Genomic DNA, 12,641 nt, shown 5'->3' with positions numbered 1-12,641 from the left:
AAGATCTAACCTGTTGCCATTCATACTACACGAAAGTAACTAACTTATAAAGAATAACATTTAAAATATGAAAAAGTGACTTTTTTCACAACTCAATCTTTAGATTTAGTTTAGATTTAGCCATTTAGAGTAGGTACAATATAATACAATACAATTTTATTTATATAGCACGTTTATGACCAGGGGGGTACACCAAAGTGCTTCACAGTAAAAAATGTTACATTTGAATGCATTTGTACAGCACAGTTCATCAAAACTTCATCAGTCTCACATCCATGACCACTTTAGAGTCACCAGTTAACAGGGAACACCTGCTGGCACGAGGATAACATACAAATTCCATACAGGCTCACCAAAACTGGACAACAGAAAATCGTAAAAAAATGTCTGGTCTGATGAGATTTCTGCTGATACAAGTGGATGCCAGGGTTAGAATTAGGATAAATTACATATAACAATGGATTCATCCTGCCTTGGATTAATCGTTTAGGCTACTGGTGGTGTGGGAGATATTTCTTTGGTACACTTTGGACCATTTAAGCACCACAGCTTACCTCAATCTTTTTGTTATCAAGCCGTTTATGACCACAGTGTGCCCATCTTCTGTTGGCTGCTTCCACCATGCTCAAGTCATCTCCAGTTGGTTTCTTGATCATAGCAATGGCTTCACAAGCACCAGATCTCAAGCCAATAGAGTGCCTTTGAGATGTGGTGGAACAGGTAGGTTCTTATCATGGAAGTGTGAAGCAACTGTGTGGTGCTGTCATGCTACTATGTACCAAACTCGTTGAGGAATAATTTGGGCACCTTGTTAAAACTATGCCATGAAGAATTAAGGCTGCTCTGAAGGTTCATCCTGGATGTTGTTCCAAAAAAGGGATTTGAGAATTGAAACTGTAATAAATGACTATGAATAAATGGCCTAAAATCTGTGAAAAAAACAATATGCTAAACATAACTCTCATGATAATATTAAGTCATGTTGAACCAGAAAGAACATTCCTATCATGGGTAGAAGCTGCAATCAGTTTCTGACAAAGTGACTCTTTCATTTTATTTATTTATCCAGGTAAAAAGTCTCATTGACATAAAAAATGTCTTTTTCAAGAGAGATCTGGCCAAGAGGGCAGAATATATAACACATATAACAACAAAAAGTTTTATAAAGATAACTTAAGTGATTGATAAGTTACAAGAACGCAGAGTTGTGAAGATACTTGCAAAATTTTCTTTTTATATACATTCTTCATGAATCCTGTTTATTACAGTATAATATTATACTTTATTTATTTACCAATATAAATAAAGATATTAGACATTTAAAAAACCCCACACAGGAATTCAAAAATTAATTTTTCAGACGATTACTTTTTGACACAACAAGTAGCAAGGTGTACCTAATAAAGTGGCCAGTAAGTGTACACTCACTGTTCAACGCTAGGTGGTGCACTTCTAAAAACAACGAAAGAATATGTTTCCTTGTGGTGAACAGCCCTGTGATGGACTAGAAACCCGTCCGCATTGTGCCACACCTCTTTCACAGTGACATCTGGGATAGGCTCCAGCCCACCCCCACACCCCCCTCCCACAACCCTTAATTGGATGGATGAGCAGATAGGTGGATGGTGAATCTATTGTTTATACAGCAAAACTTCCTTTACCAGCATGACAGTGCAGAGTGGTGTTGAATGAATGCCTTGTTGTTACACGGAGCCATTATTGTCTTCACAGAATGAAACTGAAAAACTAGAATATAAATAAGTATTATTGAATGGACCCTATAATATGTCAACACACAGTGTGTGCTTGTGAATATCTAGCTTTAAATAGACAAACATACTCCAGATTACTCATAATTATGCAATGGAGCATCAAAAGAGTCATTGTTAGAGGCTTTTATACACAGAGCAAAGTTAATGTTTAAAATGTAGACATATCAGAGGTTAAGTACTGACAATATCAAAAAAATCTAGGAGTGCCCCAGTTTCCAGGCAACAGCTTCTTTATCAAAAACCCCTGAAGCAGTGAACCAAAGGCAGTCTGGCAAAGGAAGAACTGTTTACAGCATGTACCTGTCTGCCTTACCTTACTTTAGGGGGCCATAAAACGCTGCTGTTGTCTCTCTCCTGTTACAACCAACTACTACAGTCGCAGCATATCACACTCAAGCTCACACACATGCATTTTAAAAAAATACTAATTCAGAGACAACAAGTGGCAGAAGGTAACTTTTTAAGTCTTAAAGCTGTACCCCTGTTAGCTGAGGAGGAAATTCCATCTCTTATTTTTTTTAACGTGCCCTGCAAACAATACCTGCTTTGCTTGGACGTCACATGATTTGTGGTGTCGTGATGTGTTTCATAGTCACGTACACAAATTCCAACACCACGTACGAGCGCGCACACAAACACACAGAGACACAAAATATCCTTCCTCTTCTGTCATTGTTCCCCTAAATAGGCTTTCAGCTGCGCTCCCCTTACCTGATAAAAGAAGCATGTTGTGACTGTTGTGTGTGACCTCTGCCCCTGTAGTAGCCTATATTTGACATGAGAGCACTTGTAGCCGGCAGCCTCAGTGCAAGTTGGCGCTTGTCCACAGTATGTGTAGTATATATATATATATATACACCTCTCACGGCACATGTAGCATCAGAGAAACAGAGGAAGGAAATGTTTTTTAAGATGTGCGACATGTGCGTTAATAATTCAACATGTAACTGAAACCAAGCAGAAAATGAACTTCCTGAAAAATAAGCGCAGCCCAGACAGACCAGGAAACAAAACCCACTACTCGTCTGCTTACTTTCTCTTTGTTTAGTGGTTAATAAGTCATAAGACTCATCCTTAAGGACCATCACTGTTTCAGCAGGCTGTGGAAGGGCACGTGGTGCCTTGAAAGGACGGACACTTTCTGGTGTTATCGCTCTTTTATGAGATGCAGTATGGGTGTTAAGAGGATTGTCTGTTATGCTGAAACACAATGGGAGCACTGAATGCCCACTCGGCCATAAAAGGAGCAGATGAGTGGAGATTAGATGGTGAAAAAAACAAAATGGAATCCTAAAAGTTCATCCTAAACAATTCTAAACAGCCGTCTAATGCTGAACTTTAAGTCTGAGCGTCTTGTGCAGCAGATTGTTTACTCAGTTGCTGTGGATTAAAATTGCTCAGATGACAAATGCTTAAAAACCCAAACACACACCTATACAATTGCATGCAAGCTTTGGCAAAGCTTGGCAAACAGTTTAGTTATGAAATCATGTAATATGATCAAAACCTAGACAGTGGCTGCTTGAGGAAATTGAGGGAATCTTCCGTGTCACTGCTGCAAAACGACAGGTGGGTCTAATAATGCCCATAATGGCACCACGCCATGTCCCAAAAAGCTGCTATTGTACCAAGCTGGCATGTTTTTCAGTTATGCTTGAATACAGAGCCACTGACTGTTACTAGTTACACCTGTTCCTTTCATATCCAACTATTTGTGAGGGAGTATTTTTTTTATGACATATTCTTAAGGCTATCCTTTCAGGAAGGATTCACTCATCCAAACAGAGGAAGGGGCTCATGTAGCTGTGTGATAATAAGAAGACCTGTACATTGCTCTTAGTCAGCATCACAGCATTATTTTCACCATACAGAGAAAAAAACCCCAAATCAACAATTCTTAGTCAAAATATTCCAGCACGTAAATGTTTTTTTTTTTTTTAAACAGAGTATTATTTCACGCCTGCACACTTTGAAGCTTCGGCTATCATATCTTTAGCTTAGCTTAAAATAAATACAGACATGTCTTCCTGCCCCGTGCTCACAAAGCACTACCATAGGGGCTTGTTTGTTTGACCAACAGCTGCTAAAAGAATGGTACCATGATGCTGGTCACCTCTACATGCTCCATCAGCATGCACCTGGCTCTGTGCTTGTTGGAATTTGGCAAAACTTTTGAAATAAGATGAAATTACCCACATTCAAATTATCTTAAAAGCAACAAGATATAATATATAATATTATATAATATTATATTTATTTTTTATAATATTATACTGTAATATATATATATATATATATATATATATCATTGTTTATTTGTTATTTGTTATTATTTTCATAGATATTGAGATTATTAGCCTCTATCTCTATTTACTTTTCTGCTTGAGCATTGTTGGATTTTGTGTATAATGGTCATGTGACACCTGGGAAGCATTGGAATGGAGCTGCAAGGTTAACGGTGGGGATGGAATGGGAAGGGGGGAGGATGGAAAATTGCATACATCACCATTGGGACTCTGTTGCCATCCTTTTTTTCTGTTCTTAATTCATTACACACAGGCCTAAGAGGAGCTTTAAACCCCCCAAATGAATGTTCCTTATATAACCAGTGTGCTGGAAAAAGATAACCAGCTTATGTGAAAGAGGCTGTGTGCAACAGCGATTCGTAGTATCTTAGTAAAGCTTTTCAAAATTCAACAGTGGATTTTGTGGTCCAGCCTGGCTGTCCGGCTAATTTCTTGCTGCCTGTGCAGATCTGCTCCCGTGACCCATTTGCTTGCATCTCTAATTTTATAAATTAGCTAATAGGTTTATTTTTAGCAGTGTGTTTATTTTGGAAAATGTCCCTCATCAGTTAAGAGGGAACTTCCTTTATTTTGATTGCCCTAAATTTCCTATGTTCACTTGAAAAAGTGTAAAGGTGAGTTTTGAACCGTTTTTGGTGTTCTGCCTTTTTAATGAGATATTTTACAGGACGTGTCACAGATAGCATGTGGACATCAGGTGCAAACACATTAGAATAATGAGACTGAATTCCATTCAGCTGCCTTTTAGCCCCGGGGTTCTCGTATTGCTAGTTAAGCTTATTAGTAACACCTGCACCCTTCCTGTTTTGATGAGTTGGCATGTTTGGTGTGAAAAACAGCAGCGTTGATGTCATGAAGCTGCTGTTATAAGAAAAATGCACAAGAGCTTAAAACTAACCATGTGTGGCATCTCTTTTGGCTACATTTAACTTCATAATGGATTTCTAGGTCAAACATACTCTCAGAATTAAATGATGCTTATAGTTTTATAGCAGACAGCACATTTAAATACGTTAGTTTGAATAAAGCACAAAAGCAGCACTGGGACAGAAAATTTTTAAAATAATTTATTATCACTGTACAGTACATTACAAAATAAATCAACATTCTGTGTCTTTTCCATTAAAACACTATCGTACATTCACATCTACAGCAAGAACACGTGGACCACCAACCTTGGTAAAATAAATTCAATGATATATACTTCTGTAATAATATATACTGACAGAGACCCAGAGAAAGATAACATTATCATCCTCGGACTCAAAGGCTGCACGGTCGTCAGTTACCATATTTGCCTATTGTGGTGTGATGTGATGGATGTCCTTGAGAAAGGTCAGTACAGAGCAGGGTGAACCCCACCAGTTGAGCAGAAGCATTTCCGCACACTGAGTGTCAAAGCGTCCTAGTTTGTGCAGAAACGATTCTGTTAGACTAATGGGGGGGGAGGGAGCGGAGGCGTGTCGTCAGACTCTCGGGAGAAACCCGGGCTCTTTCACTTTGTGAGGCTCTTCACGATCTCCAGCTCCTCCACGGGCTTCCACTGCTGATTGATGGTGATGAGCTGCAATGAAATGCCAGAAATTTAAAAGAAAAAAAAACATGACGAGGCTTCGTCTGACCTATTTATAAGTGTTACACTGAACAGACTTAATGATGTGGCCGCACCGGGGCTGTGCCATTACTTGTGGTAATTTATTTTCTCTCGATGACATTAATGACCGGCGTTAATGATAAAATTCTTTCCTCAATGACTCAGCAGATTGAAGCTGCAGGAGGAGAGTCTGCTTATATTTTGGTGCTGATAAGAACCGGAAGGCTTATTAGCCAGAATATAAACATTATTAAGTGCTCTGCAATGTTATTACATTACCTTCTGGGGCTTTGACGGGTCCAGCCTCTCCCATGGCTCTGGGTTGCTGGTCTTATTCAAACTATAAACAGTAAATTTAAATGCATTCTTAAGTATTTGTACACAACAGAGTTTAAGCAGCTGTGAAAGTAAGATAGAAGTGCAAATGAATCTAAAAAAAACATAAGACAAATGCATTATTTTAATAAAGGAGAAAGAGCTTTGTAACACTCACATAACGTCAGGTTTAGTGAGCAGAAAGTAGATCGATGCAGAGGTGGCTCCTGTTGCAGCAAAAGCCATAAACCCTATCAGAGGGATGAGCTACAGCACAAAAAACAATCCAACAAATTAAAACACACAATGCCCCCCACACAGGATATAACTCAACGCAACAGAGTAATAATAATAATGATGATGATGATCTTACCTCCTTCCTTTTTCTCAACATTTGGAAAAATCCAGACATCTTTCTGATTGGTTTTAAGCACTCAAAGAGGAGTTAAGTGTATTTCCACTCAACTGTGGTTATTCTAAGGCTTCAAGCATCCACTTGCAAAACTGAAGAGGAGCAGTCTCACACGCAGCTATGTTGTGACAGTTTACCTGCTGCTGGGAACTCCTTTTAAGTGCGACACGGTGTGAGCTCATGAGATGGAGGCGGGACAAGAGGTTGTACGAGGTGATAAGCACGTACACAGAGAGAGTTTCCTGTACTGAAATGCACCACTGGAGGTTAACCCATCTATAGATGATGATCAATATATTTTCTAAGTCTGCAGCACCCTCCCATGGCCATGTTGTAAAAGTGAAGGTCAGTAACTGGTGGTTGGGTTTCGAGCCGATCTCAAAAAGGATGTTATTTGAAATGACTAAAAGAGAGAGAGTGTGTCAAATTTTAGAATTTTTTATTTTATTTTAAAACAATATTTGAGTAATGATACAATTTTAAGATCAGTCAAACATTATGTGTGTCATCGGGGAGGAGTTTCATATTTGTGGATCTGCTGTGCAGTCAGAGAGGAGCTCATTTTGCTGAGGGATCGCAGGAAATGCGTGTGTTTGATGTCTGAGGCTTCCATGTTCCCGTCCAGCAATGCCAAAAGAGCAGCCTGAGGAAAAAAACAAAAGCAAAACAAACAGATATTTTCAGTTATTTCAAATCTATCCGCCAAGAAAGGATTTTACATTTTACAAGTCTAAGAATTCATTTCATAAGTTTATGTCACCTCTTTGCAAAGATTTTCCAGGTCAGCTCCAGAGAAAAGCTCGGTCTTTGCTGCGAGATCCTCCAGCCGCACATCGGCACCCACAGGCATACGCTTTGTGCACACCTTCAGGACAGCAAGTCGAGCCTAAATATTAGAAAGTGAGGGTCATTAAACACAGATACGCTGACAGGAGAGGCGCGGTTACTTTATTTTAAATGACCTCTTCATGTTGTAAGTCTTTCTTACAACATTGCTGGTATATGTAATATATTTTGTCCTGTTTTGAGAAGTCCTTTACCTCATGGTCTGGTGGTGGGACATAAATGATGTGATCAAGTCTGCCGGGCCTGAGGAGGGCGCTGTCTAAACAGTCAGGTCTGTTTGTGGCGGCTACAACCATTACATCTTTGTTGCACACTTCCTGGCAGTCCAACTGTCAAACAGTTAAAGCACATAAAGTGTTGATTAAATTATGAACAGATGGATGGATGGTGTGTCACAATGAACTGCAGGATGGTATTATGTCCTCTTTCATAAAGGATGCTCCAGTGTGTCCTCCGCTAAAAGCTGTAATAAAGGAGCGTTTAGCGCATCTTTGTTACTTCCTTTAGTATCTGAATTCAAAAAGCTCTTATTATGACCGCCACACATCTACCTCACTCATTAAGAAACCGACTGATAGTGTTGACTGATCTTCAGGGCAGTTACTTTGGAAAGCTGTAACAGCAAAAACCATTTATACAGAATCAGCTTTACGAGTTTGCCTCAAAATAGGGTTAAAAAAAAAAAAATAAACTTTTAAAAATTCAGCTGTTACAAGCAAATGTGGAAATTTTGGGGGCGATAGGAAAAGGGTAAAGCCAAAGATCAATAGATGTCAACCCCAAACATCTGAAGTCTACCCCTGAAAAAATCTGTGCTATTTTTACATTCACCTGTGTGCCACGAAAGCAAAATGAAACAAAACAAATTGGAAATTCAAGAGAAGAACCAGAAGCTGACCTGCTCAGGTGTGAGACTCTCCTCGACTCCCTCTGCCTGGAGGATCTTCTCCGTCCCTCTCCTCTCATGAGTCTTCAGGCCGATCCCATCCATCTCGTTGAGGAGCACAGAGAGAAGACGAGTCTGTACGCTGTTTGGTGTTTGACTGTGTGACCGCGAGCCAATCAGTGAGTCAATCTCATCGAGGAACAGGATGCTTGGAGCGCAGGCCCGGGCCTGATGAAACAGCTGCATGGGGACAGACAGACGCAGGGCTTAGTGGACGAAACACAAGGGAGGACACAATCATTAATGCTCATCTGTTCGAGATTATAAAAAGGAAGAACCTGAGCTAAAGCCTTCTCTGAATCTCCGACGTAGGGAGAGTAGAGGTCAGCGCCACTGACAGACAGGAAGGCACAGTTGGAGGAAGTAGCGGCAGCTTTGACAAGCGTCGTCTTTGCGCATCCCGGAGGCCCGTACAGCAGCACACCTCGAGGTTGACACAGACCTAGACGAACAAAGGCTTCAGGGTGCGCCATCGGCCACTCGATGCTCTTTGACGTGGAGACAATGAGGGAAAACAAACCTCCAGTAATAAGGTTTTTTCTCCGAATACATAAATGTGCATTTTTGAGCAAAGCCACTCAATTAGCTACCTGTCTTAGTTTGAGTTTGACGTCATCCAGGCCTCCAATTTGCTCCCAGGTCACCGGAGAGAGCTCCGTCCTGCCCATGCTGCTCCTAAGGCAAGAGGGACGCACCGACTTCAAAGCCTCATGAAAGTGCTTCATACTCACCAGCTGCTCCCCTGAACACTGCAGACAGTGACAGAAACAGCAACAGGTTTTTACAGCTGTCATCCACTCAGTCTCCCTATTATTTCTTATGTAATCTTTCACACATCTAAAGAACACATTCACTGTGAGCCTTTTGAGATGAATTTCTAAATGTGATTCTTATTCAGGCTTCAACTTTGACTTTACAATTACAACACAGCTGCACAATTTGCAATAAAGTGAGTCGTTCCTGTAGCAAAAAAGCAAAAACTAGTGTTTTGTTTCGCTGTGACAGGTCGCTGTGGTTACTTTGGAGTCTTCCCGTATAGCGTGCATGGCGGCCTCCCGGCACAGGGCACTGAGGTCTGCTCCCACGTAGCCTGTAGTTGTTTGTGCAAGCGCTGTCAGGTTCACACTGGGACACACAGGCATCCTCTCACACAGGACAGACAAGATGGCCTTTCTCTGCTGCAAGGTTGGAGCTCCGATTATAATCTGTGGGAAAGGCGAACACTCAGAGACTAACGACTCACGTACACATATCTGCACCAACTCACCGACCTGGACATTTATTTTATATAAAAGTAAAAAAGGTACATCTTGCCTTATAATCAAAAAAACCCAGCTGAAACCAATTGAAGAATTACAAACGTCATCAAATGTCATCTTTCTCAAGAAAAATTAAAAACACTGGATCCGTGACAGTGAGCGGACACGCACCTCTCTGTCAAATCTTCCTGGCCGGCGCAGTGCTGGGTCTAAGCTGTCGGGCCGGTTGGTGGCTCCGACGATGAGGAAGCGGTCAGACTGATTCATCCCGTCCATGAGTGTGAGAAGCTGAGCAACCAGCCGGTTCTCCGGTGCCGACGAGCTGGTTCTCCTCGGACACAGAGAGTCCAGCTCGTCTAAGAACAGCACACAGGGACCCTCATCTGCTGCCGATCGAGCACGCTCGAACACGGCCCGCAGCGTCTCCTCGCTCTCACCCGGCCGAGCCCCCACCACCTGAAATTATTGTTCAGAATTACTGGTAATGCATTTACATGCAAAATGCTTCGTGTATTACGAGGAACATTAGACGGCATCAACATTATGATGAGGTGTGATTAGTATCGTCTTTTTTACCTCTGGCCCTCTGACCACCACCAAGCTGGCTCCCACCTCACCCACCACTTGGCGGACCAGCAAGGTTTTGCCTACACCTGGAGGCCCCACCAGAAGCACCCCTCTGGGACAGGATACACCGAGAGAGCTCAGTGTGCTTGGATAGAGAAGTGGCAGCTTCAGCATCTCTCTAAGTGATGCAGACACCTAAAATGTTGTAAAAAAAACAAACAAACAAACAAACAAACCAAACAAACAATCAAAAAGCCCACACACATTAGGTGCTGTACAGTGGGAAAGAAAATGCTGTAAGGTGTCATTTAAATTGATTCACCTCCTCCAGCCCCCCCAGCTGCACCGTGTGCCGCTCCTGCAGCTGACTCCTGTAATGTCGGAGTGTCTGGACGCCAGCAATCTCAACAGCAGTCTTCGAGGTGATGAATCCAGCACTATCCGACTCTGGACTTATGCTTTCAATAACAACATATTTGATCTCTGTGTCGAAATCCTCCAGGTTTATTAAAAACCCATCATGGACACAAACACCTTTCAGCGTGTCTTTTACGAGCTCATGAACAAGGCGATGCGGTGTGCGTTTCCTGAAATCGACACTCTGGACTATCACGGTTATCCTGACGCCTTTCAGTTTGGAGCAGACCACAGGTGTGAGCTGAGCGGGGTCCAGGCTCAGGTGCGAGGGGAGCTCAGAGAGAAGACTGGGGGAGAAACATTTCAGGTCCATCTGCAGGAAGCCCTCTGCCAAGTCAGCCCGGGGCCAGGCAGTGCACAGGCAGCTTCCTCCGGAGACAGACACCAGCAGAGGGGAGCCCAGGTGCACACCCAGCGCCGACATCATGCCCGGACCAAGCCTGCATCTCTGAGAGCCCCGGTCTGATGGATCCACGGAAAGCAGCCTCAGAGGCTCCATACTCCACCTGATGGGGAAATAGAGACAGACACGCACGTAACGTTAGTGAAGCAGAGAGACGAAGCAGAAACTCAGAGGCAGCATAAAACTTCACCGAGGCTACATGCTACATGCTAGCCGTTAGAGCTTCTTTTAGCGGCGCTAAATGGACAAAACTCTGATTAAGATGGGTCTAAGCCAAAGAGGTTTAAGTACCGGAAACGGCTGAAACCAGCCGACAGCAGCCAAACAATCAGAAATAAAATGGGTGATAATACCAACTATATACTACACAGAACATATCAACTCCTACTTTACTGTTTACAAAATCCATGTGGCATTAAAATAACAGGGCCAACCAAAACAGCCTCCTGCGTGAGGTGACGCTAATCTTCCGCGTCTATACTTTACTATGTAAAAGTCTTCTGCTAGGAAATACAGTATATAAGACAAAGACAGTTTTTACAATTTTCGTGAACATAAAAGTCAATATTTGGAATGTTTAGGAATCTTTATTCTTCAACACAGTCTGAACTATCTTAGTCAGGTTTTCTTGTGATTTCTTTACGTAGTCTTCAGGAATAGTTCCCCAGGCTTCTAGACAGACATTCAAAGCTCTTCTTTGGATGTTGGCTGCCTTTTGTTCTGCACACTGCTTCAATAATTTAGAGGTCCAAGCAACTGAATGGTCACATGAAACTCTCACGTCCTGTGTGAGGCCTTTGCTGTTTCCCCCCGTTTCTTAAGGACATTATTTTTTAGATATAATTTGTCTGCTGCATTTGTTTTTTTGTTCTTTTTAGGCCTGTCACTTCTTCTGTTGTTCTCCACTTGTCGATCTAATTTTATGCCTGCCAAACTTGTTATCTTTGGCTTTAATTCATAAATTCAACCGAACAAATGAGAACAAATGATGTGTTTTGTGACAGGCTGCTGGTCTAAACTCTCCAAAGAAAAGATTTGAAATCGGTTCTTTGCTAAATTGTCTGTAATGTGTAGGCACAACGCTGGTTCATCTCTTGAGTAAGGTGCCTTTTTATGCTTTTTCTTTTCTTTTTTTGCCTTTTTATGTTTGAATGATTCATAAGTCAGAGTTAGGTTAGCTTAACAAAAAACACTTCTCTGAAAATGGTCAGGTTTAAGGATTGGAATGAAAATAAGTGAAAAAGAATTTGCCATAAACAACAATCATTAGAAAACTATGGATAAGATACTTTAAAAACCCTACCTGCTAAAAATGACCTATTATTGTGTGAATAAATGTTTGGCTACATGTTTTGTACTGAGGTTATTCCTCAAATATCAAGTAAACATTAAAAAAGAATAATATAATATAATATAATATAATAATGATTTTATTCCCGTAATTACCATTATTATTAATTGTTCCTATCTATCTATCTATCTATCTATCTATCTATCTATCTATAATGCAATTATGGGATTTTATGTAAATATAAATGTAAATATTAATTTATAAACCGATAAGATTGCATTATCACGTGACAGGGACTAACAAAGAGAGGGAGCAGTAATAGTTTTTGCCGTCCAACCATTTACAGGTGGGACAGCGTTCTCTGACTCTCTGGCGTCACCTTGTGTGCAGAAACGAAAATGCTCACTGGCCTAATTAACAACACCGACACCAGGTAGTCCCCAATTACTTGTGCCCAAGATAGACTGAAAGTGTTTGTTCTTACTGATACTGTTTTAACAGCTACTTTATTGC

General features: G+C 41.3%; 2 protein-coding genes across 2 annotated transcripts; both read right to left on the bottom strand.

Annotated features, from left to right (window-relative positions):
• Positions 1–5,185: 5,185 nt before the first annotated feature.
• coxfa4l3 (cytochrome c oxidase associated subunit FA4L3) lies at positions 5,186–6,509 on the bottom strand. The gene is made up of 4 exons (XM_085357027.1): positions 6,361–6,509; positions 6,166–6,254; positions 5,952–6,012; positions 5,186–5,642 (listed from the first exon to the last, which is right to left on the bottom strand). The coding sequence occupies exons 1-4, from the start codon at positions 6,397–6,399 to the stop codon at positions 5,574–5,576; spliced, it is 258 nt and encodes an 85-aa protein (XP_085213153.1). The 5' UTR covers positions 6,400–6,509; the 3' UTR covers positions 5,186–5,573.
• A 395-nt stretch (positions 6,510–6,904) lies between these two features.
• On the bottom strand, positions 6,905–11,175 carry afg2b (AAA ATPase AFG2B). The gene is made up of 11 exons (XM_085357026.1): positions 11,129–11,175; positions 10,340–10,940; positions 10,027–10,212; positions 9,622–9,906; positions 9,211–9,396; positions 8,782–8,940; positions 8,470–8,679; positions 8,144–8,371; positions 7,440–7,574; positions 7,160–7,285; positions 6,905–7,042 (listed from the first exon to the last, which is right to left on the bottom strand). Exons 2-11 carry the CDS (start codon positions 10,931–10,933, stop codon positions 6,905–6,907), a joined length of 2,247 nt encoding a protein of 748 aa, XP_085213152.1. The 5' UTR covers positions 10,934–10,940; positions 11,129–11,175.
• Between the last annotated feature and the right edge of the window lie 1,466 nt (positions 11,176–12,641).

Source organism: Diplotaxodon limnothrissa, linkage group LG1 (genome assembly GCF_057381915.1).
Source record: "Diplotaxodon limnothrissa isolate DT_005_m linkage group LG1, D_limnothrissa_male_GT1.1, whole genome shotgun sequence".
In the NCBI taxonomy this organism is placed as follows: domain Eukaryota; kingdom Metazoa; phylum Chordata; class Actinopteri; order Cichliformes; family Cichlidae; genus Diplotaxodon; species Diplotaxodon limnothrissa.
The sequence above is the reverse complement of the archived record's forward strand: the minus strand, read 5'-3'. Positions and strand labels throughout refer to the sequence as shown.